General features: G+C 34.7%; 1 protein-coding gene across 2 annotated transcripts; it reads left to right on the forward strand.

The window, feature by feature from the left end:
- The first annotated feature begins 229 nt into the window (after nucleotides 1-229).
- Nucleotides 230-23,515, forward strand: SULT1E1 (sulfotransferase family 1E member 1). Of its 2 annotated transcripts, XM_043572533.1 has the most exons (9): nucleotides 230-362; nucleotides 2,428-2,552; nucleotides 8,059-8,223; nucleotides 10,959-11,084; nucleotides 12,225-12,322; nucleotides 15,898-16,024; nucleotides 17,948-18,042; nucleotides 21,024-21,204; nucleotides 23,111-23,515. In XM_043572533.1, exons 3-9 carry the CDS (start codon nucleotides 8,073-8,075, stop codon nucleotides 23,221-23,223), a joined length of 891 nt encoding a protein of 296 aa, XP_043428468.1. In that variant the 5' UTR covers nucleotides 230-362; nucleotides 2,428-2,552; nucleotides 8,059-8,072; the 3' UTR covers nucleotides 23,224-23,515. The 2 variants fall into 2 exon arrangements, with proteins under 2 accessions (XP_043428468.1, XP_043428469.1); XM_043572534.1 differs by lacking the exon at nucleotides 2,428-2,552 and having other exon boundaries at nucleotides 243-362.
- Nucleotides 23,516-25,713: the final 2,198 nt, after the last annotated feature.

Raw genomic sequence — 25,713 nt, forward strand, 5'->3', positions numbered from 1 at the left:
CTCCCTCCCTCTCCCCCACCCACCGATTGCTATTGGCAAATTTAGGAATTTGATTGTGAGCCAAAAATGAAAAATAACAGCAGAGGCTTTTTAACATCTCTGTATGAATGAGAATGACTCTGGCTAAGTGCATCAGCTGGTATGTATATGTATTTGTGATACTCCAGTGAATCACAGACTCCAGAAGACCAACCCACCAAATTTATCTCCGCCTCCTTCTCTGGCATGGAGAATAAAAGCTTACCGGAAACATCCCAAATGCATAAGTGGTTCTCATCTTTTTTGGCAGCCTAAAACCTGAGTGGAGTTTAAACAAAACTAAATTGGACCATCCAGTTTCCTTCCCAGGATCATCTGGACAGGTTGTATTTTTATTTTTATTACCTATATTAATATTAACATTTTAGATATAAAAAGTTTAGGGGCAAATTATATATCACAAAACTGTTAAAAAAGGAAATATAGACAGAATAAAGTCTATATTAATACTTTAGTTACTTTATAATGTAAAGCATGTTAAAGCCTTTTTAAGTCCCTTGTTTGTCATTAAAAATAAATCTTGCATTACATAATGCTTTTCTGTTTAAATAATTTTAACACAAAACTACAATATCATAGTTACCTTGTAAGTCCTGAATGCTGGACATGTTATCCATTTCATTAATAAGGAAACAGAGCAAGCAGAGTAGAAACAGTTAAAATGAAGAGTGACTTCTAGTCTGGTGATCACTTCTGTGAAATATGTCAGAACCAGTCTCATAGTACCATGGGCCTTGTAAATATTATCATTACTTTTAGGTGAGATACGTCAGAAAAAATACAGCATATATCCAAGTCCTTAGTAAATAGTTGACAGGTAGATTTTGGCAGCATAGTACCTATTTTATCTAAGAGTCCTTAATTAAAATTGGAAAGCCCAGAGAGATTTGATCTAGCAATTAAATTTAACAAGTATTTTTCAGCATCTGCTTTGTGACATGGTGCTGAGGCTGGGGTAGATTGATGGAGAAAAGGATATTCTCTGCTTTTGGCCATTTTACCCAAATCCAAGTAAGCAGAAGATGATGAGGATTGAGCAAGCCCTATACATCTGCACTGCCCACAGTTTGCTCAGCACTTAACACTGTGTCTGGAAATGAGGTAGGCACTCACAGAGATTATTTGCTGAATGAGAGTCAGATTAAGGGATGGAAGAGGGGAGGATAGAAAAAGGGAGAAAGAAAACAAGAAGAAAGAAGAAAAAAGAGGAAAAAAAAGAAAAATTCTTTCTGAATTCAACTGAATTTATAAATCACAGTTTTAACAATTTTTTGTTGGTGTTTCTAGACCACAATAATCTTTATACTGAGTTAGAAAATAAAATTGACAATTTCTAACTGAAATACATTTTTAAGAGAGAAGAGATCATCTAGAGGGTAAGTCCATACATTGTGATAAGAGATAATTTACCAAAAGAAGTTAACAAGAAAATAGATATTATTATATGCCTCTTCACTTAACCCTGAGACCAAAATTGACCATGAAGGGGCAGCTAGAAGTCAGCCAAGTGCCGAATGATATATCAGCTACTCCCAATTGACTGTAAGCCAATTTTTGCAAACTTGGCAGAATACCGAGAAAGTTGTTCACATTAATAAACAAATCAGTAGGTTGGGCAAGCAACACCTTTATACACATCTCTTCTAGTGAAAGATTTCTATTTTCTGACAACAAAGAAGGTTTAAGGAACAAGGTGATTTATTAACAAAACTGGTTTTTAATCAAAATGTCATAATTCTGGTGAGATTACATCTAACATACTTGAGAGAGAGGTCTACGAAAGAGTTGAGTTTGCCAATAGGAACTGGAACTTTTTTCCCTTTTAAGTAAGAACATGCAGGACTAGTGTTATTCTGTGGTTTCCAAAACATACATTAAGCCATTCTTGAGTCAGAAACAACAATTGAAAAAATTTTCATTTTGTCTCTCTTCTGGTGTGTAATCTGAGGCCGAAATGAAGTAAATGCTATACTGGGTTGTCCCAAAGAACTTTAGTGGAGTAAACACCTAGAAGTCACATTGTATAAAAGTCACATTGGATATTTACAGATTTTACTCTCCCCAGTGAGAAAACAGATAACTGATCATCAGTTTTGCCAGATAATTTTATATTTCCGAAGTATATTCTTGGGAATTTTGACAACACATATTTTCCCTGATTTGAAAGGAGAGATTACCACGTAATGTGTACTGTTTCTAACTTAGAAGGTCATAAGTGTCTGGCTCCTTGTCATGAGCCGGCTGTGAAGGCACACATGCAAGTTGTGTCTTTCCACATTGTCAGCTTTATTGAATCATAAGGCAAAGTTAATCATAATCATAAAGCAGGTTCAGGATTCCAAACTGAATGTCATTTCACCATATTATTAAGCTTGGTTTCTTACACAGCACACAGAGAAGAATAGAAGACACACTACACAACCAACAAGGCAACAGAAGGGTGTGGGAAGTCAGTTAATGAACCAAACGCAAAATCAGTCAAAGCTTCAAAGCTGAGCTTCGGTCAAGTCCAGGTCAGCATCCAACACGTATTGCCTATTATGTTCAAGCAGTAAAGGACCTCAGTTCTGTTCAGAAATCAGTCAGGCAGAGCCCTCAGAGGCAGCTGACTTTTTTAAGTGGTCAGACATAGAAGGGTCATGTCTGAAGAGTCTGACAGTTTGTTGCAAAAATCCTCCCCTTTTGAAAGGGTCTTGGGCCCCCTGCAGACCTCCTCTGCTTCTGTTTGTTATCAGTTCTGGGTGTCAGCTGATGCTGGTCCAGGCCGTATCTTGGCTGGGCTGCAGTACCCTTAACCGCTTCTGTCATTGCTTGACACAGGCTCTTACGTGACATGACAGACTCCATCTTGCTCTCTACGCTCTATTATAGTATGGATTTGACACAATAACAATACGGACTCATGCTTATTAAGCATTTATAATGGGACTTTATACTTCAGTTGAGGTGAAATAATTTGCCAAGATTATATAATTTCAAATAGCACAGCAAGGATTTAAATGAGGTGGTCTAAGGGCAACTGGGTGGCTCAGTCCATTAAGCATCTGACTCTTGATTTTGGCTAAGGTCATGATCTCATAGTTAGTGAGTTTGAACCCCACACTGGGCTCTGCTCTGACAGCATGGAACCTGTTTGGGATTCTCTCTCTCCCTCTCTTTCTGTTCCTCCCCTGCTCACACTCATACTCTGTTGCTTTAAAAAAATAAATAAATAAAGTTTAAAAAACAATTAAAAAAATAAGCAGTGTGGTCTACTTTAGGGCCCACACTCTTAAAATTATATTCTATTCTTTGTTATGTACATATTAATCATCTAAATTAAAATGAATATATAAACTTTTAACACATGTATTTCTCATTATATGAACACATTGAAATATTTACGCCACCATATCAAACATAAGGCAAAAATTTGACACATTTGATTTTATGAGCAATAAACTTCTATACAACACTATTAAAAGAGTTTAAATATTACTGGCATATAAAACAGAAAAATAAGCCATACTTTCAATATAAAATCAACAGTAAATTACTAGGTAAAAAATCAGTTAGGAAAAAGTAACAGCCTGGATAGACAAAATGGATCAAAATAATTAAAATAACCAATAAATTTATAAAAGATGAAAACAAAAAGTTATAAAATATCTCTGAAACACAGTTTTATTTATTTATTTTTTTTTATTTTTTTTTTCAACGTTTATTTATTTTTGGGACAGAGAGAGACAGAGCTTGAATAGGGGAGGGGCAGAGAGAGAGGGAGACACAGAATCGGAAACAGTCTCCAGGCTCCGAGCCATCAGCCCAGAGCCCCACGCGGGGCTCGAACTCCCGGACCGCGAGATCGTGACCTGGCTGAAGTCGGACCCTTAACCGACTGCGCCACCCAGGCGCCCCTGAAACACAGTTTTAAAAACATATATTTTCAATTGTGAAAGATTACAACAAATAATTTGCAAATACTGGTGAGCACGTGAGAATATAAGCAATTTCATATAGTGTGCAAATTGGTATAATTTTAGTGATTAAAAAATATTTAACAATATACCTTTTATTTTGGCAATTCCATTGTCACTGTGAAGATAATTGTGAAAAACATAGAGACATTCATTAGAGTGCTACTTATATCTAAAAAAAGTTGGGAAAAACAAGAATTTCCATCATTAAATAATTATTTTCGGGGTGCCTGGGTGGCTCAGTCGGTTAAGTGTCCAACTTGGCTCAGATCATGACCTCACAGTTCATGGGTTCCAGCCCCGCATCGGGCTCTGTGCTGGCAGCTGGGAGCCTGGAGCCTGTTTCGGATTCTGTGTCTCCCTCTCTCTCTCTCTGCCCCTCCCGCACTCGTGCTCTCTCTCCCTGTGTCTCAAAAATAAATAAACCTTAAAAAACATTTAAAAAAAAGAATTATTTTCTATATTACACCCATACTATGGACGTCTATGTATAATTTATAAGAATAAAAACAGAATTTATATATTAACAGCAAAATGCTCACATTATATAGTGAAAGAATAGAGTACAAAATGAATGTAAAATATAATACAAATTAGGGGTGCCTGAGTGGCTCAGTCAGTTAAGCGTCCAACTTTGACTCAGGTCATAATCTTGAGATTCGTGAGTTCAAGCCCCTCATCAGGCTCTGCGCTGATAGCTCAGAGCCTGGAACCTACTTTGAATTCTGTGTCTCCCTCTCCATCTACCCCTACTCCACTCACACTCTGTCTCTCTCTCTCTCAAAAATAAACATTAAAAAAATAATAATAATACAAATTAAATTAGGTACATAAGTGTATAGGTTTTATATACACTTAAATATTTGGAAGCATAGGGGCGCCTGGGTGGCGCAGTCGGTTAAGCGTCCGACTTCAGCCAGGTCCTGATCTCGCGGTCGGTGAGTTCGAGCCCCGCGTCAGGCTCTGGGCTGATGGCTCCGAGCCTGGAGCCTGTTTCCGATTCTCTGTTTCCCTCTCTCTATGCCCCTCCCCCGTTCATGCTCTGTCTCTCTCTGTCCCAAAAATAAATAAAAACGTTGAAAAAAAAATTAAATATTTGGAAGCATAAATATCGTGGTATTAGGAGCGATTATCTCTTTAGTTTGGATAAAGAAGGCACTTTCATTTTCTTCATGTTGTTTAATTTTTTTCACCAATTATGTATCAAAAATAAGGTTATTTCAGGTGCCTGAGAGTGTCTCACTCTGTTAAGCATCTGACTTTTGATTTTGAGTCAGGTCATGATCTCATGGTTTGTGGGATTGAGATTCATATGGAGCTCCATGCTCACAGTGTGGAGCCTGCTTGGGATTCTCTCTCACCTCTCTCTGCTTCTCCCCCAGGTTGCTTGCTTGCTCTCTGTCTCTCTCTGACAAAATAAATAAATAAATAAATAAATAAATATGCACATTTACATGTATACATAAAAATGTGCACTTTTGCCCTTCCTTGCGTAAGAAAAATATGGTTTCTGTCTTCAAGGAGTCTGATGCAGGACAGACTTAACCTAATTAATGATGTAATGATGTAATGATGTAATTTTGATGTAATTTTATGACATATAAATAAGATTTTAAAATAAAACTTTTCATATCTGGCACAAAGTAAATGCCTAGTAAAGAATATCCATTTCCTTTTACTGGTGGTTGTAGAAAGAAGAGATTTTCACTTTTTATAGGAAAGCCAGTTGGAAAGCCAGTTTCATATTCAATCAATAGTTGGATAGGTTCTGAAGGACAGCAGTGAGTGCAAAGGAAAAAAATGAGGGAAATCACAGGGACTGAATCCACGGAATTAGTGCCAGGTGCTAGTGATTGGGAGTTAGGAGGCAACATCTGAAAGTCTCCATCTGTAATGTGCAGGCTACAAATATAGTGGGGAAAACATGACTGGAAATAGCCTTTAGAAGTCAATGGTCTATTCATTTGATTTGGTTTGTAAGACTTCTCTTACTAAAAGTTTACCATCAGGTATTTCTTATTTTAGGTGAATCCATTTATCATGGTAATTGCAATTTCATTTTTCTCTTTATTTTTTTCTTAAGTTTATTTGTTTATTTGAGAAAGAGAGAAAGAAAGCGGGGTGAGGGGGAGGCAGAGAGGGAATCCCAAGCAGGCTCTGCACTGTCAGCACTGAGACAAATGTGGGGCTCGAACTCACAAACCATGAGATCAAGACCTGATCTGAAATCAAGAGTCAGACACTTAGCAGACTGAGCCACCCAGGTGACCCTCGTTTTCTCTTTATAATGCATCTCTCATGAATTGGGATTCTCTATATTGAAGGAAACACATTGAGTGACTAAAAGAACTGCTACCTCCAGAAGGCTCCTGTTATACTACAAGCTCTCTGAAAAAGACAATAAAAGCCATAGCAGTTACAAATGTATAAGTGTATCAGGCAGCTTTTAGCAAGAGTGATTCATGAGAGGGAGGTATATGCAAAATGACTTCCAAAGACTGAAGGAACTATAAAACCAAAGAAAAAGGCCAAGTCCAGCTTGACAAGAAATGGCTTATTAAAGCCATACAGAGAAAGACAGATACCATATGGTTTCACTCTTATGTGGATCCTGAGAAACTTAACAGAAACCCATGGGGGAGGGGAAGAAAAAAAAAAAGAGGTTAGAGTGGAAGTAAGCCGAACCATAAGAGACTCTTCAAAACTGAGAACAAACTGAGGGTTGATGGGGGGTGGGAGGGAGGGAAGGGTGGGTGATGGGTATTGAGGAGGGCACCTTTTGGGATGAGCACTGGGTGTTGTATGGAAACCAATTTCACAATGAACTTCATATATTGAAAAAAAAAGAAATGGCTTATTAAGAGGACTTACGGACAAAAGAGTATGTTGGGCCGCACAAGAGAAGTAGCTCTCTGTAACCCCACCTCCCTTAAGATTTGCTTTTGTAACGCTACAGGCTGGGAGCACTGCTAGGGGACCATCCAAGAGGAGAATGTTTAAGAATCAGTGTGTGTCATAGTCATGTCTCCAGAGTGGATCAAGGACATTTTGCCCCAAGGGTATACTTAAGGGTAGGAGGTGATGTGCTCAAGAAGGCTTCAGGTCACAGAGACATCATCATGGTGGATTTGCATTAGTCTGGTTCACACAGATGAATAAAAAGGAGATCTAGAGTGGCTAATATCAAAGACGGACGAATTTGTTGAGATGCTATATCACAAACAGAATGGAGAAGAAAAGATAGTAGAAGAAGTTGAGTCAATGAAGGAAAGTTTGCTTAATTAAAAATTCTATGACCAACCCTGAACACAAAATGGGTTGTCATGGAATCAGGAAATGAATTATCTGTGATAACCATCTTGTTTACCCTTAAGTTTCAGACAAGTCATTCAATGGGAATATCCACTACTTTACTAATCAAGTGAAAGAGAAAATTAAAAGTAATGTGAGAGTTCCCAGAGGAATCTTCTATTCCCTCAGGAATCCATGTCTTAGAAATATCCATTACAGTTTCATTCATTTTATTTTCTTTTATATACACTTGTTGAGCATTTGAATTTTTTTATTAAATAAAACATATTCAGGAGCTAAGAAAGCTATATGGCAATAGCTATCGAATGTTACCATCAATCTTTATTGTTATTTAATGTATACATATTTAATCAGAGTGATTATCTACCAAAATATTGTTGTATTTTTGAGTATATTCATCTCTTTATATACCCCATCAGTTTGTACAGAAATAGAGTGTTCTTGTGTTATCCTTCATCATGGAATTTTCTATGTCAAATATTGTATATAAATATAATTTTAATGTAGTTAAACACTTTATAGTGCCTTGTACTTTCTTACTCTTTTTATATGTTAGACTTACCTTCTTAATAGTAGAGATTCTTAAAGCACCAAGACTATATTATATACTCCTTCAATATGCTTTTTACCTTAAATGCTCAATAGCTAAGAAATGCTAGACACCCAATAGAACCTCAATTAGAGCTATTATTAATGTTAAAATATTTTAAAGTATATATAAAGTGGAAAACATACATTTTTTTTCTTTTAGTGTACCGCTTTCTGATGGATTCTTCCAAATCTTCTGACTATTGTGAATACTTTGGCAAAATCCATGGAATTCTAATGTATAAAGATTTTATAAAACATTGGGATGATGTGGAGACATTCCAGGCAAGACCAGATGACATTGTCATTGCCACCTATCCTAAATCTGGTAAGTCTCCTTAGTATGTCAATGTCATTCTCTTTTCACCTAGAAATGACAAACCCACCTTGAATAGTAAATATTAAGCTGTTCACTTCTACCATACTCATTTTTCATGTGAAAGATACAGTAGTTTAGACATAGAAAAAGTGGAATATCATAACTGTATTCTAAGAGCACAATCTGTACCTATAACCTGAGTAGCACATTGAGAGATAGGTATGGTTGGCCACTTTAGAAAATTATGTAATATAAATGGATGAATATAGAATCATAACTAAAAATTTAAACTACCAACTGTGTTTTTCTAATGCCATTATTGTCATCACATAAACAAAGTATAAGCAATTTTTGCAAATTTTTAAAAAATTCTTTTTCAGCTAAAGCTCTTTTTCTTTAAGGCTATCCCCCAAACTCCTTTTTTAAGCAACATCTTTTTTTTTGTTTTCCTGAAATTAGCTCATAGTTCTGGAGTTTTACAGCCATAGATCTTTAGAAATTAGGAAGATCTGATCCAGACTTCTCTGGTTGCTACATTTAAACATTTACATATGTTAAGCACTAAATATCTCTCACTCCATTGTTATTTTACCCTTCCACCAGAGGAATTCTTCCAAAACACAATCCTGATAATCTTACTCTCTTGCTCAGTGTACAACATTGCCGTTCTAAAACTTATCAAAAGCTCAAACTCTTTAGTATGAACTACAAGGAATTTTATGCTTGCTGTCTGCTTGCCTTGGCAGCCTCCTCCCCACCTATCTCTTCTTCAATTTAGGCTTTATAATCTATTTCCAATTCTTTTCTTCACCACTATATTATTCTTAAGTATGTGACCTTTGATTGAAAAAAAAAAAAAGACAGCTCTGTTTGGTAGAACCAGTCTCTGACTCACAAAACCAGTGAACTAATGCCAATAATGTGTTGAGGCTAAGTTCAATTCTCATGTTGTCTTGAGGGCATTTCTTGTTGAAACATCACATCAGCAGCAGCACACTGAGTTAAATGTTCCTCCTTTGCAGTCCTTTGAATTCCTGTACCCATCTGTATTACAGCATCTTAAGAAAAAAGAAGTGTTGTAATTATCAAGCATTGTTTGCAACTCTCAAAAGCACATCTCAGCACTAGAAGGCAAGGATTCGATCTATTCTTTTCTGTATCCTCTGAACGGGGACTCAGGTTGAGGCAAAGAAGCTATCAGTAAAGTTTGTGGCTAAAGCGTGCTTCAGTGTATCTTCTGTTATTCAAGTCTCTTTACTTTTTTTTCTTTTTTCAAAATTAACGTTTTGTATTTTGGCACAGTATTTACAAATATCTATTAGACAGAAAAGGTAGTCTAAATCTTCCTGTAACATCAGCATAGTGACCATATCTTATTTAATTGTGTATTCTTAGCATTTAGCATAGTGACAACCTTGTACTCAATATATATGTTGAAAACAATGAATGAATGAATGAATGAATGAATGACACCTCCTTACTCACATTATTCCAAAAAATGTAGGGACTGATTATTCTCACTGGCCTGCCTCTTCACTATTTCTTTGCATGAGTTTTCCTTTTCTGTTTTCTCATTTATTCATTTAGCAAATATTTATTGAGTTCCTGCTATGTGACAAGTGTGATATTAGCCACTGGAGATATAATGGTGAACAAAACACACCTAATCTCTACCCTCTCAGTGTTTATAATCCGATGGTAAATATAAATAAAGTGGCAGATACAATACAGTATGAAACCGCTTTGGGTGAAGGAAGTCCAGTAGGGTATTGCGACAACATATAGAAGGAGCACCTCACTTGGAGCCTTTCAGAGGCTTCTTAGAATGAGCAAAGCAAAGACATGAGAAGTTTAGCTCATAGAAGAGGGTTCCAGGCTGAACGAATAGCACATATGTGGATGTGGGAGACTCTGAGAGTATGCTCTCTGGCTTCTTCAATTCTTTCAGTTCTTCCTTCTAGCCCACCTGCATTTAGTCCATTCTTCAAAACTTACCTGAAAGCTTTCTTTCTCCATACTCCAATAGTCATCTTTTCTTTCTTTGAATTAAGCTCAGCATTCAGTTGTGTATTATTTTCCCTTGTATGACTTTATTTGCCTTAAGCGTATTTTTTGTTAACTTGTCCTAGAGGTGAGGAACTGTCTTATTCTTCTTTGTTTTTCCTGATAATGTTTAAATACAATGCTTTCCCTGCAGGAATATTTTGATAAATCAAGCCTCCCTACTTTTTAGATGTAAAAATTTAAATCCCAAATTGTTATCAGCTTGCATAATGTCCCAATTAATCATGGACAAATTTGGACTCCTACCATAGGCGTGTCTTCCTACAATATACATCCTTATTTCTTGAGACTATTTTTGGGTCTTACAACAGTAAGTATTAGAAGAAATATTTCTTGAATTCTGTGGCAATTCTTTTTTTTAATGCTTCTTTTTTTTAAGTTTATTTATTTTGAGAGAGAGAGTACAAGCAGGGTGGGCAGAGAGAGGAAGAGAGAGAATCCCAAGCACAGGGCCAGACATGGGCCTCAATCTCACAAACCGTGAGATCATGATCTGAGCTGAAATCAAGAGTCAGATGCTTACAGATGGAGTCACCCAGATGCCCCAAGTTCTGTGGCTGTTCTATCTTTCAAATAATATTGCACTGGTACCTTCCTACTTTATCCAGCTATAAATCCACTACCTGCATCATCAGCCCTGCATTGTCAGTGAGACACTAAGGTTTGTCTAATTTTTACAGGTACAACCTGGGTTAGTGAAATTGTATACATGATCTGCAATGAGGGTGATGTGGAAAAATGCAAAGAAGATGTCATTTTTAATCGAATACCTTTCTTGGAGTGCAGAAGAGAAGAGCTGATGAATGGTAATATTTAAGTAGATGTTTAAAGCTGTTTACATATATTTTAAAGTGTGGCTATAGCAGGTGCAAGAAAAGAGAGAGGAAGCAAGAGTGACAATTAGTACGATGTCCTCTACATGGAGAGTACATAAATTTAAATTTAAATCTTGACAGAGTTTATGGTATAGCATTTGTCTGATATAGAGTAAATAAGGATAGCTTTTACATGCCTTCAGTAGAGTCTAGTAATATGTAAGCATTTATCCCTATATGGCTGAATGTGATAATACTTTAAACATTAGAAAAATATATGTAAATTTTCAAGGATATATCCAAAATGATATTCATCAGAGGTTCTTTAAATATTGTGAAAAATTAGAAACAACTTAAGCGTTAATCAAAAAAAGGAATAGCTTAATGTGATACAATAACACTATGAAATCATTAAAAAAATTAGGTTGGCCTATGTTCCTTGTAGTTTCGATATAATATGTTAAAGAAAAATCAGTTAGAAGATACTAAAAATTCTGTCTGCATGTGTGGTATTTAGATGGCTCTGAGACTGGGCATAGAGATATACAGTTGACCCTTGTACAATGCTGAGGTTAGGGATGATCACCCCTCACACAATAAAAAAATCTGCATATAACTTTGACTCCCCCCAGATTTAACTACTAATGGCCACTATTGGATCAGAAACCTTGCCAATAATTTAAACAGTCGATTAACACATATTTTGTATGTTATACATGTATTAATATATTGTATTTTTACAATAAAGTAAGCTAGAGAAAAGCAAATGTTACTAACAAAAGCATAAGTAAGAGAAATTACGTTTATAGTATTGTACTGTAAAAGAATTCATATATAAGTGGACCTGGGAAGTTCAAACACATGTTGTTCAAAGGTCAACTGCATTTATATGGAAGGCTGCTCACCAAAATATTAATACTTATTTTTTCCAATATGGTGAAATTGTATCTTATCTTGTTGTTTTCTCTATAATTTCCTCTATGTAAACTTCTATCATAGTGAGTATGTATTATTACTATGAATACAATATAGAATCTTAAAGTTACTTCTATTTTAAAAATATCTGTAAAATCCACATAAATATTTATAATTTTGGAAGTTGTATATAACCTTTAACTTTTTAAAAATCAGGAGTAAAACAATTAAAACAGATGGCATCTCCTAGAATAGTGAAGACTCATCTGCCAGCTGACATTCTTCCAGCCTCATTTTGGGAAAATAACTGTAAGGTAACCAGAGTCTAGTATTCTTAAAACTTCATCCAAGTCGGGGCACCTGGGTGGCTGTAGTCGGTTAAGCATCTGACTTTGGCTCAGATCATGATCTCACAGTTCATGAGTTTGAGCCCCGCATCAGGCTTTCTGCTGTCAGTGCAGAGCCTATTTCAGATTCTCTGTCTCCCTCTCTCTCTGTCCCTCCTCTGCCTTGCACAGGCTCTCTCTCTCAAAAATAAATAAACATTAAAAAAAAGTCATCCAACTCAAAATAATTTTGCAATGATCAAGTCAGGTAACATCTTGTGTCTTATACACATTTATTTGTTCTTTCATGGAACCTACAGATATTTAATAAATATGGATTAAGGTCAGTGTAGTTAGAGTCTATATTTCAACTCCAACTCTAGAGGTTATTTGGAAAAAAACAGGTAAACTCCAAGCCACTCCAAGGTATTCATCTGCAAGGGGATAATAATAGCATCTTCCTGGTGGAGCTGTTATAGGAATTAAGTGAAATAATACTTGTTAAGTGCTTAACACGGTATCTAGTATATTATAAACATTTGGTAAATGGTAGCTACTTTTGTATTTGTTACTAATGATTGTATTGAGTGTATTCCTTTTTGCAAACTATTGTACTTGGCATGTTGAGGCATTCAAGCAAACTAGAAAAAGATAAACCAGACAAGTATTATATAATAATTATTTACTGAGTATCTATTGCGTGCCAGCAATGTAAGGATTAATAATACATGTGCAAGCCTTGTCTTCATGATCACATGGTCCACTGGGGGAAAGGGACAAATAAGCAGACGATGCAGTAGGTGTCACAGGTCAAGTAAGAGAATTCTGGCCCAGATATTACAGTAAGGCAGGTATTCAAGAACAAGTAACATCTCAGCTGATATTTAAAAGATGTATTGGAGTTAGTCTATACAATCCCAGAGGCAACCCTAATGATGATCTGAAACAAGTTCATTTCAGTTGCTAGGTTGACTATACACATTGGCTGGATAAATGAAGGGAGATAAGCTAGGGCTTGATCACAACAGACACTGAAGTTAAGTTAGGAAGTTTGGACTCTATTTGGTGGTAATGAGGAGTTACAGACATTTTGAGTTGATGATTGACGTGATCAGTTTTGGTTTTTACAGAGAATGATATATAACCCTAAAACATTACGTCTTGGATTATTGATGCTGTTTCTCAACACCTTTCTAGCTTTCCTTGGGATATACCACAACCCTATATGCTACAAGTATGAGATATCAAAGTACTATGCGCAGTTGTAATAACAAAATTGGGGGTTTATCACAGTCAGGAAACATTTCTATTTTGTACTCTAATGATAGCTGGTGTGTTTGACATTTTTCTGGAGATCCATGGTCCAAAATTCTGAAGGTTCTAGTTTCTTGTTTGTTGTTTAACTTTCATCAAAAGCAATCCTAGATGGAACATGTACATCCTGCTGACATCATTCATTACATAAAGTTTCTCTCATTAGACCATTTATATATTTTTCGGGAGATGTGCAATCACCATTTTTTCAAGAGATTTGACCAAGTTACCTCTTTTTCTTTTGGAGAATGGGTTGTGGCCCCTTCAAGTCTCAAATGAAAATAGATACAATCCATTTACAATAGTCTTAGTCTTCACTAAACTATTTAGCATTCACAAAACTGGCTATCATCTCAGACATCAATCAAACAGTTAGATAGAATCATGTCCTGAGCATTTCTGAGGTAATTCACTGGGGGACAAGAAGATAGATTGATTGGGACTATGAGTAAAAGTGTATTTACAGTGATGAACCAGAAGCTAAAAGAGAATTTTAAAAAGTGAGAGGAAAGGGGGTCAAACTGACACATAAAAGAAACATTGAGGAAAATAAATTTCAGACCTTGGAATTGTTTCAGGACAGATATATTGGGAAAAACTGATAAGGAAGAAAGAAGGAGTAGGAATTTCTTGGAAGAAAACATGATGTTCCAGCATAGGTCTTCAGAAGTGAAACCTTTAGGGTGCTGACATTATTTGTGATTTGGTCATAAAAGTGGTTAGCTGTGGTAAACTAAAGGAAATGATCAATGAATACTAGAACTGAGTGAATTAGATGGTTCATGCATACAGATACTAAAGTTACACTGGATGATGACAAGATTGGGAATGGAGAGTAATACAATGAGGCAGATGTTCATATTTTCAGTTAAAGCAAGGGAATCACCACAAGCTTTAGTTGTGAGAGGTATGAAGTATCACAGGAACAGGGGTGTTTCAAGTATAGCATTTTAAAGTGGATTATGATCCCAAGAGAATTGTGGGTAAACTAGCAACTTTGTCTGGAGAGTGATACAGGCAAAGCCCTATCTTTTAGAAAGATCTAGATTTCCCTCCAAGACAGGAATAGCATGCATGGCAAAAACTTTGGGGTATAGAATAGTATCTGTCAAAATGAAGATAAGATAAACTAAATGGGAGTTTAGGGGGAAGAGGGATTGCTTTTGTTATCCCCACCCCCTATCTGAGAAAATAAAAAGCCTCATGAAGACCTGCAACCAAGATTTAAAATATGGATAGTATTTTGAGATGTAGAGAATATTCAAGACAGAGGGAACAGCATGAAGAAATGCAAGGGGTAAAGATCTGAAGTAAATTCATGCATACAGTGGCAATGAGTTCTATTCAGCTAGTATGCAAAACGCAAGAAGGAGAGTGTTACATGACATTGGAAAAGTTCAATATGGCTATTGATAGCTTTCATAAGAAAAGAAAATTCACCTTTTTTCTGCAGTAATTGGAGGTTTTTTATAGCAGGACTTTAAAAATGAGAGCCATATTTCTTAGAATATACTACAAGAAATCTTTAAAATTGTTTGCAAATGTAGAAACTTGAAGAGTTAAGAAAAGTTAGTGAGGCCAATCAAATCCAGTAAACAGTGGAGAGTCATGAACAGCCTTCCCTGATGGCAAGGCTCAGGTTCCTGAGGGCAGAAGTGGAGACCACAGGAATGCTGAAGTTTCCTTTTGCAGATCTTTTCCTGCAGCACTGTGTACTGGACCTAGAAAAGACTGTAAAGATCAGACGCAACTCACTTGCTTACTGGATAGAAAATTTATATACAAAACTGGTGCTTTGCACAAGATGATAGAACTTTTTAGTGCCAGACTGGCAATTAACCAAGGCTTCCTGACTGCTCTTTCCGATTGGTGTTTCTTCTGCATGTAGTACAGAAACTCAACACGATGTTAGTGAAGATTACATTTTCACTGTGATCAATGTGCATTTAAATAGACCCCCATTAAATACGTTTGTTCCCTCCAAGACTGCATGAAAGACTGCATTTGTGACATTAAAATGAGTTATTATACGTGAAAATGGCATACCAAATGAAAAGTGAGAACAGGCACTGAATAAAAAGATACTTTCACTTCAGGTTATTGAATTTTTCTTCTTTATAATTTTATATATTTTATATACTTTTTACAATGAATATGTATTATGTTTGTAGTTGGAAAGATAAATGCTTCTTGATGAGACTATGTTTGAAAAAAATCAAGTGAAGTAATCTATAATGTCATCCTTTTAGATGATCTATCTTTGCCGGAACGCCAAAGATGTCGCTGTTTCCTATTATTATTTCTTTCTAATGGTAAATGCCCATCCAGATCCTGGATCTTTTGAAGAGTTTGTGGAGAGATTCATGGATGGACAAGGTAAGACACCTTCTTTACTTGGAATTCTTTCAAGGTAAATGATACAAGACAAATGACGTCTCTGAGCAAATATTTTTGTTGTCTGTTGTGGTCTGCTATCTTCTCTGATCCTTAATTAAAACAAATTCTAGAAGACTTTGAACTTTAGAGCAAGCACAGTGTTTCCAGATGTGGATGGAAAATGCAGACTCTGGACACTCCAGTTCAGTTCCTAAAAATAAATATATAAAAGTGTGTTTGGAGGTTGGAGGTAGCCATTTTCCTCTCTAAGACTGAGATTCACTGTCCAATTCTGTATCATTTCTTTTTATTAGAAAAAGTATCTCATAGCATTACAACTCTATTGAATAAGGGGGCAAGGAAATAGAAAAGGGAGAGTGCCCATTTGTTTCCAAGGAAAATTTCAAGTGCTTTGTTGGAGGAGCATTCACGAAGAAATCTGAGTATCTACAAAGTTCTTTTTCTTTTCATCCAGGGTACAGTCTGAATGTTTTAACTAGATTTCTCAGAACCATACAAGAGTTATTAGAGCAGAAATTATGGGAAATTTTACCTTTTAATTAACTCCAGACTATAGCAACTATTTAAAGTTGAGGAAGAAAGGATTCAAGAGAGTCTAGTATTTTCTAAAGAAGACCATTCTGATCCTGTTGTAATAATTGCAAAAAAAAAAAGGTAATAATGTCTTTATATCCATAGAAGGTAATATTGACTCAATAAAAGTGGAATATATGTACTTTATGTTTGTTGCTGTATTTTGGAAAAATTTATGCTAAACCATCACAAATTAAACATATGTCTAAAGATGGTCAAAACCCATATTGTAAGTCAGAGAAAGATAATGTTGTACCTCTGCAAATTGGATGAAAAGATCATCCAATTATCCAATTATATACATATACATATACATATACATATGAAGACATATATACAATATTTTATGTTAAGAACAATTGTCAGTAGAGTCAAAGGACAGAAGTGGTGGACAATGACAATGCAAAGCAGTGTCTTGTCTCACACAGCATTGACTCACACAGCATTATATTATTTGGTCAGCTTTTTATTGGGTGAAACACTGGGATATGCATGAGAAAAGAAAAGGGAAGAGAGACCACTTTTGAGCAAATCACATCATCTTCAAAATGTTCTAACTTTTTGGGGGTGCCTGGGTGGCTCAGTTGGTTGGCCATCCAACTTTGGCTTAGGTCACGATCTCACGGTTCATGGGTTGGAGCTCCACTTTAGGCTAGGAGCCTGGAGCCTGCTTCAGATTCTGTGTCTCCCTCTCTCTCTCTGCCCCTCCCCTTGCTCGTGCTCTGTCTCTCTGTCTCTCTGTCTCTCTGTCTCTCTCAAGAATAAATTTAAAAAGTCTTCTAACTTTTTAAAAATGAGAATAACACTAAGAGTCCCTAAGAAAACATCCCTACCATATAAACTGCTAGTAATATAATAAAAAGTTATATAGTTACCGGCTTTAATTGTAAAAGCTAGTTTTATGAATAGTAAATTTCAACCTAGACTGAATTCTCATTATAAGATCATTAATAGTTTCATTAACTCAACTCCCTTCACTGACAACTTGATTTCACACACACACACAAATACACACGCACGCACACACGCACATATTTCAAAAATGCTCTTATAAGCTGTGAATCGTTAATCAGATAATTAACCATAAACCATGTCATAAACCATGTCATAATGTTGAAAGTCTAGAATGTATTTCTGTACATGGATTATTCAACATACTTTGCCTCTCTTGCTGCAGAGAAATTTGCTTAAGATCTGTGACTGACCTCTATTTTTCATTCCATGATCATTTATTTATATTTATTTGTGGTTACTATTGTTTACATACTCATTTTCAAGCTTTATAGAGATGATACTATGCCCTTACATTGCTTTTCTGTCTAACTTTAGTGCCTTATGGTTCCTGGTATAAACACGCAAAATCTTGGTGGGAAAAGAGGAAGAATCCACATGTGCTTTTTCTCTTCTATGAAGACATGAAGGAGGTGAGAAATTGAAAACCTATGGACTATTGTACACCTAAGACTAATATAACACTGTATGTTAGCTAACTGGAATTAAACACTTTTAAAAAAGAAAACATATGGGCAACTTAATAGTTTCTAAAATATTAACACTTGACAAGACTCTAGATACAAAAATATGTCTTTAAATAGATGATTCAGGCATCTCCAAAAGTTATAATAATTCAGATACATAAACACAGATTTGAAGCTATTAAATAGAACTTTTCTGTGAATAAATATATTTAAACCGAGGCTCAAAAAATTACCAAAGATAAAATTTGAAAGAACTTGAGTTCACAAAACAACAGCAAACACAGACACACACACACACACACACACACACACACACACACACGCACGCACACAGGTATGAACACATAAGGAATCACGATGAACAAGAAGTGTCAACTGCCTCCAAATCTATAGGTGTTGGAATTATCAGGTAAACCCTATAAAATAATTATTCTTAATATGTTTAAAGAAATAAAAGAAGAAAAATATTTTACAAAGAAAGGTTACTAAAATTGACTCAGCAGATTTGAAAAAAAATAGCAAAATAGAATTTCTAAAATAATTTTTAAAAATTAAAAAATTAAGAGATGGTTCATATAACAGATAGAACATGGCTAAATCGTGAGTTAGTGAAGTGGAAATGGAGCAGAGGAAATTACATAGAATGTACTACAATGAGATGAGTAGAATACTTTAAAAATAGAGTGATAGATATGTGGGATAGTGATACGATCCCACATCTATCAACTCAAACTTCCAGAAGAAGAGAATAAACAGAATGTCAGAGCAGCAATATGCAAAAGTATGATGATCTCAAATTTCCTCATAGTGTATTTTTTCTCAACTTCATTAGTAATCAGGATAACACAAAATAAAAGTCACTATGAGATGGCATTTCACGCACCAAACTGACAATTAACAAGTCAGTTAATGTGGACCATTGAGAAGTACCATATTACTGATAGAAGTATAAGAAGATACAGAAGATAAGAAACACTAGGGAAACAATTTGTCATGATCTAAGAAGGGCAACCAAACATGATTTAACACTCCCAAATGCCTACGTATATACTCTTGAGAAACTCTGGTTTGTGTACATTAGGTTATATGTGCAATAATCTTCAAAGCAGCATTCTCCATAACTATAAAAATTGGAAACAACCCAAATATACATAGGCTCAAGAATCATGATATATGCTCTTGTCCTACAATTAAGTATGATATCAGAATGAAAAAGAGTAAACGTCAAATATGCACATCAATTGGGCAAAACCAAATCATATATTGCCTGTGGATAATATGTGTATGTTTGAAAACTATTAAGTAAGGCACAGGGTTGATTAGATCAGTTTTAGAACGGCAGGTTTTATGTTGATGTTTTTTGTTGTTTATGGAAATGGAAAGTGGAATGAATGAAGTTCAAAACTTGCAAATGGAAGAACTCTAGAAATTTTGAGTATTCTATTCCAGAAATTGAGTAGTAGGTTGAAGCACAAATGTACACAAATAATTTTTGCAAAAATAGACAAATCCCGGGTTTCTTTATTAAGAGAAATGTCTTTTCTTCTCTCATTCTTTATTAGCACCAAGAAAGTAATCAATAATTGTTTCTTGCTCACATCTTTGTACAATTATTAAAATCCATGTTGCAAAAATTCTAGAGTTGTTTTGATCAGAACAAATTTAAAATAAAATCATACATAATGTTTTAGAAACTGAAGTGTTATTTCTTTATAGAGTTTAACAGTATAACAAATTTGAAAAAGAGAAACAACCATGATATGTAGTTTATTATATTGCCTAATATTATGCTCTATAACTAGAATATTGAAAAGAGTAAATTTAAAACTCACACACAAAAAATTTATTAACTAATCTAACCATTTCAACCTTCCCACCCCAGGGTCTATGTTCACTTATTCCCTATTTTGGTTGATAATGACCATGTTGAAGTCTCCTCCAAATTTGAATCAGTAAGGTGCCTAAGAATGAATAAGTTAGTTTTCCTTTGTTTCTACAATGTATCAAGTAGAAAGAGAATAAGATATATTAATATTATATATAGATATACAAACTTTTTGGTAGAAGATAGACAAGTAAATAAAATTATGAGAATAAAGACTTATATGGGAATTTATAGGAGCAAAAATAGGGTTATCGCACTCAAATTGGATTAGTCCAAAGAAATTATCCCAAAGAAGGTGATACTTGAGCTGAAGCTTGACAGGCAAGCTGTAATTTTTAGAACAGAGAATTTGAAAATTGCATTCTTTGTAAAGGGAACTATACACCAGAGATAAGCGTTATAGTTGGTATTGCGAATAGTTGCATTGGATGGTTTTCCTGGATGGTAGGGCACACTATAAGAGTGACATAGGAATGGGGATGTTTATAGCTATGGTTCGTTCATATACATCTGATGTTCCATCTTATTTGAGTTTTTATAATTTTTCTTAATCTTTTTGGTTACTTTGCTTCTCAGTATGTACATCAATAAATTAGAGAAAAATGAAAACTGTGTACATATTTTTAGCCCAAAAGCTAATCTGTTATAGGTGAGACTATAGTCTTTGAGAGTGTATATTCATACTGTTAGATAATAGTTATTGAGCATGTACTAAATAAACATCAAGAACTGTAAAAAATATTTTATAAACATGAGCTAATTTAGTTGATTCTAACAATCTTTGAAGCATCTTTTATATCTACATTATGGATAAAATAATAATGCCTAGAGAAGTTAGAAAAAATTCCACTTCTCCAAGAAGTGTTTTGTTTTTTTTTTTTTTTTTCACTTGAAACCTAATTTGAAGCCAATGTCAGTGGGGAAAAAGAGGTTTTCTCTCTCTCTCTCTCTCTCTCTACCTCTCTCTCTCTCTCTCTCTCAACCCAAATAACAATATATTTAACTTTAGTAATTAAAGTTTCAAAATATTTTTTTTCTCTAGGATATCAGAAAAGAGGTGATAAAAGTGATACAATTTCTGGGAAGGAAGCCATCAGAAGAGCTTGTGGACAAGATTATACAACATACTTCATTCCAGGAGATGAAGAACAACCCATCTACCAATTATACAACACTACCAGAAGAAATCATGAACCAAAAAGTTTCTCCCTTCATGAGAAAGGGTGAGCTAGTCCTGCAATTTGCCCCGATTGCTATAGGAAGTCACAAGTTGAAATAGTTACCGGCAAACACCTGTTGAAGTTATTCTAGCCTGTGGACCCAGCTTGTTTTCTTCAGAGCTGTTTTACATTTGAGTGATTTTTGTATTGAGTTACCAGTTCTATAGAGGCATTAAAACATTAGTATTTCTGCTGCTACTACTGCTACTACTAAATTGCTACTACTTATTGATTACTTAGTATCTGCAGCATATTAAGAAAGGCTAGCAGCCACCCCAACCTTAGTACCAGCATTAATACCAGACCCTACTAGCAATCCTTTATAAAGTCTGTGGGCCTTGGTGCTGCGCCATGTACATTATATAAATGTATATGATTTTAAAATTCTAATTCTCTTTAAATTCAAACTAGACACTCAAGAAAACTTCTTTGTTACCTCACTTTGAGATGAGGAAACAAGCCTGGAACGATGAGCTTTACCTTCACGAAGTGGTAAACATTTTTCAAGACCAAGTGGCAAATATACAAACTCATCAAATTGTACACAATAAATGTGTATAGTTCTTTGTATATCAGTTCACCTTATTAAAGTTGTTTTAAAAGATTAAGTTTCAAAACACTTGTGGCACATACAGCTTTGTTTAACCAAAAATATCAAAATACAATGAGGTGACATTCTATTGAGAGGAGGAATTATCTGATGAGATATGGTCAGTTTATAAATCCAAAGGCATATAGAATATGCAGAGTATTGGGACATCGGTCTTGCTGATATATGAAGCAGAACAGAATAGAGAAAATCTTGCTCTTTGAAGGAAACTTTCAGTGAGAGGGTCAGGAATTTTTAAAATAATAGGAATAGCAAACCCGCCACTGGCACCAAGAGAGAGCCCCTGAAAAGAGAGTTAACAAATGGATTATATTTTCATTGTTTAGTTCTCAGATAATCTCAGTCTTCTTTTTCATAGTGTCCATGTGTATTTTTAAGATAAAATGATGGACTTAAAATAGTAGTCATGCTTGTAGAGGGCTGCATACTGCTATAACCTCAGACCCTACTCAATTCTCAGGACACATGTTTTCTATATTTTTGGGTTAATTATGAAAGTTTAGACCTCCTTGAGCTAAGGGGACAAGGGAACTACTAATTTAAGATACTCCTTCTCCCAGGGGAGGGTTGGATGTAATGGAAAACAAAAGATCCTGCTAGACTTGCAATAACACAAGGCTGGGAAATGTTGAGAAGCTTAACTATCAGCAGGAGCAAAAATTGAGAGGAAGCAAAGGATATGAAAAAATTCTGAATAAGAGTATAGAATTAGAATTAGTTGAGGGACAACTTACAAATTTATGCCTTGGATACCTAGTGTTGTCATTAACCGGGTTATGGAAAATTACACAAAGAAAACACAGTTTTGTGGGAAGAAAATGCATTTAATTTTGAACTAGTTGAATTGGAGACACTTATATGGAATCCAAGTGGCAATATCAGATAGGCAATTGGATATGGAGACATAAGCCTGGATTTGAGTTTTAGTTTGAAGATGATATTTCATATCTTGGGAGTCAGTAAAACGTGGATCTCGTCTTAGAAGTACCGTCATTTCAGAGGAAAGTGTAGAAGAAAAATTAAGTAAAGTAGCACAAGAGAGAAGAGTCAGAGAAAGAAATTTGCTGGATTTTATTTGTTTTTTAATAATCAGGACAAATATTTCTTTGCTCAAATGTGTGTGTGTGTGTGTGTGTGTGTGTATATATATATATATACTATTTATGGTATATATTTATTTTTATAATTGAATATTATAAGAATAAAATTTGATTAGGTGTTAATGAATATAATAAATGTTAGAGAATGTCATGATTCTGGCTGGACAACATATTTACTATGTTTTCTCTTTTGTTGCAGGGATTGCAGGAGACTGGAAGAATCACTTTACAGTAGCACTGAATGAGAAATTTGATATACACTATGAGCAGCAAATGAAAGGGTCTACTCTAAAGTTAAGAACTGAAATCTAAGAAGGGTTTTCTTAATATATCTAAGGTTAAAGCTTTCTTCTCATTGTTCCTCACTTTTTTCAAATTTTGGATTGGTAGAGAAGGAATCATATGAAGGATCATGATTAGATTCACATGATTATTGAAATGTTCATATAAAAACAAGATTGTCCAGGCTATGGTCTTTTTTGTTTTCTTTCTTTTTCTTCCTTTTTTTTTTTACAAATATTGCACAAATATATAACCTATAAATTACTACAAATCTATGATCTATGTGTATGATGTAGGAACACACAGTTTGAATTGTCGAGTTAAAAATAACCAAAAATGTCCATCAATGGATGAATGGATAAATAAGATGTGGTATATACATACAAAGTAATATTACTCATCAATAAAAAAGAATGAAATCTTGCCATTTGCAACTACGCGGATGGAACTAGAGGGTATTCTGCTAAGTGAAATTAGTCAGCCAGAGAAGGACAAATATCATATGACTTTACTCATATGAGGAGTTTAAGATACTAAACAGATGACCATAAGGGAAAGGAAGCAAAAAGAATATAAAAACAGGGAAGGGGACAAAACATAAAAGACTCTTAAATATAGAGAACAAACAGAAGGTTGCCGGAGGGGTTGGGGGGGGGGGTTAAATGGGTAAGGGACATTAAGGAATCTACTCCTGAAATCATTGTTACACTATATGCTAACTAACTTGGATGTAAATTAAACAATATATAAATTTTTTAAAAAACCCCAAAAAATAAAAGTAGTTAAATATCAAAAAACATAGACAGTTCAAATTCTTTATATTTATGGCTACTTTTTTTTCATTTAGTAGTATATTTAGTATGTGCATATGCTTAAATACATATTAATGCATAAAATACACATTAATAACTGTGCATGGACTTTGAAGACCTTGGGAGAAAAAACTAAAGAATAAATACATTTGGAGGCATAACTATACCTTTTGTATTTTCTTTTATTTTCTGAAAAATGGCCTACTTTGGAATTTACCTTAGTCTAATATAAGTTTTGGGAAGAACTGGACTGATTTCTAGATGTCTATAAATAATCCCAATGAGTATTATTTATGCTCGAATGTCTTTAGCCAATTTGAAATATTTATGCTCTAGAGGTCTTTCTGCCCTATATATACAATGCAATGAATGTAAGCTCTGTACTCTTTAAAACTTCTAAAGAATGTGATATTTGCCAGTAAAACAAAACAAAAACAAAAGTAAGAGAAGAAGAATTGTTATTTGCTATTTAAACAATGTTGTCTTGGGGCACCTGGGTGGCTCAGTCGCTTAAGCATCAGACTTCAGCTCAGGTCACGATCTCTCGGTCCGTGAGTTCGAGCCTCCCATCAGGCTCTGGGCTGATGGCTCAGAGCCTGGAGCCTGCTTCCGATTCTGTGTCTCCCTCTCTCTCTGCCCCTCCCCCGTTCATGCTCTGTCTCTCTCTGTCTCAAAAATAAATAAAACTTAAAAAAAAATAAAATAAATAAAATAAACAATGTTGTCTTGGCTTGTATCTTATTTTTCTGTATTTTGTTGATGATTTTTTTCATCAATAAATGAAATTTTGCCATTTGTCACAACATGGATGAAATTTAAAGGCATTATGCTAAGGAACTCAGACAGAGACAAATACCATATGATCTCAGTTAAATGTGAAACCTAAAAAAATAAAATAAAAAATAAACAAACAAAAACAAAAACAAAAGGTCATAGATACAGGGAACAGACTGATTACCAGAGGCAGAGCTGGGGGTAATCAAAATGGGTGAAGGTAGTCAAAAGGTATAAACTTCCATTTATAATATAGTCATGGGGATGTAGTGTACAACATGGTGACTATAATAATACTGTATTGCATATTTCAAAGTTATTTAAAAGTCTTCATCGCAAGAAAAAATTTTGTATGTAACTGTGTTTGTAACTCTGCATGGTGACAGATGTTAAGTAGGCTTATTGTGGTGATCATTTTGCAATATACACAAATATCAAATCATCATGTTGTACACCTGAAACTAATATAATGTTATATGTCAAATATATTTCAATTTTTTTTAAAAAAAAGTCTTTTTAGTATCTGGAAATAAAAAAATTAATTAAAAAAAAAAGCTGCCATGACATAAATATACTCAGCTCCATGGGCAGACCCTTATGGCCAAAAAAAAAAAAAAAAAAAAAAAGAGATCATCTGTCTTTGGCTACAATGGAGCTGAGGTATCCTGCCAACAACCATGCAAGTCAAGCATCTTATGTCTACCTAGGCACATATATATATTTGTTATTAGCAAGAGTTTGAAAAAAGAAACTCCTTACTCATTTGCCAATGAAAATATTTTTTTCATTTATGTCAATTCTTGAAACCATTGAACATTAACTAAAACTTTTAGTACTTTTGTCCAAATCTGTGAATATCCAAACCAAAGTTGTCTACAAAGGGCCATATTTATTATAGACACTTTAGAGCAACTGCTTATAGGGAAAATATTAA

The sequence above is a fragment of the Prionailurus bengalensis genome, chromosome B1, assembly GCF_016509475.1.
Source record: "Prionailurus bengalensis isolate Pbe53 chromosome B1, Fcat_Pben_1.1_paternal_pri, whole genome shotgun sequence".
NCBI classification, from domain to species: Eukaryota; Metazoa; Chordata; class Mammalia; order Carnivora; family Felidae; genus Prionailurus; species Prionailurus bengalensis.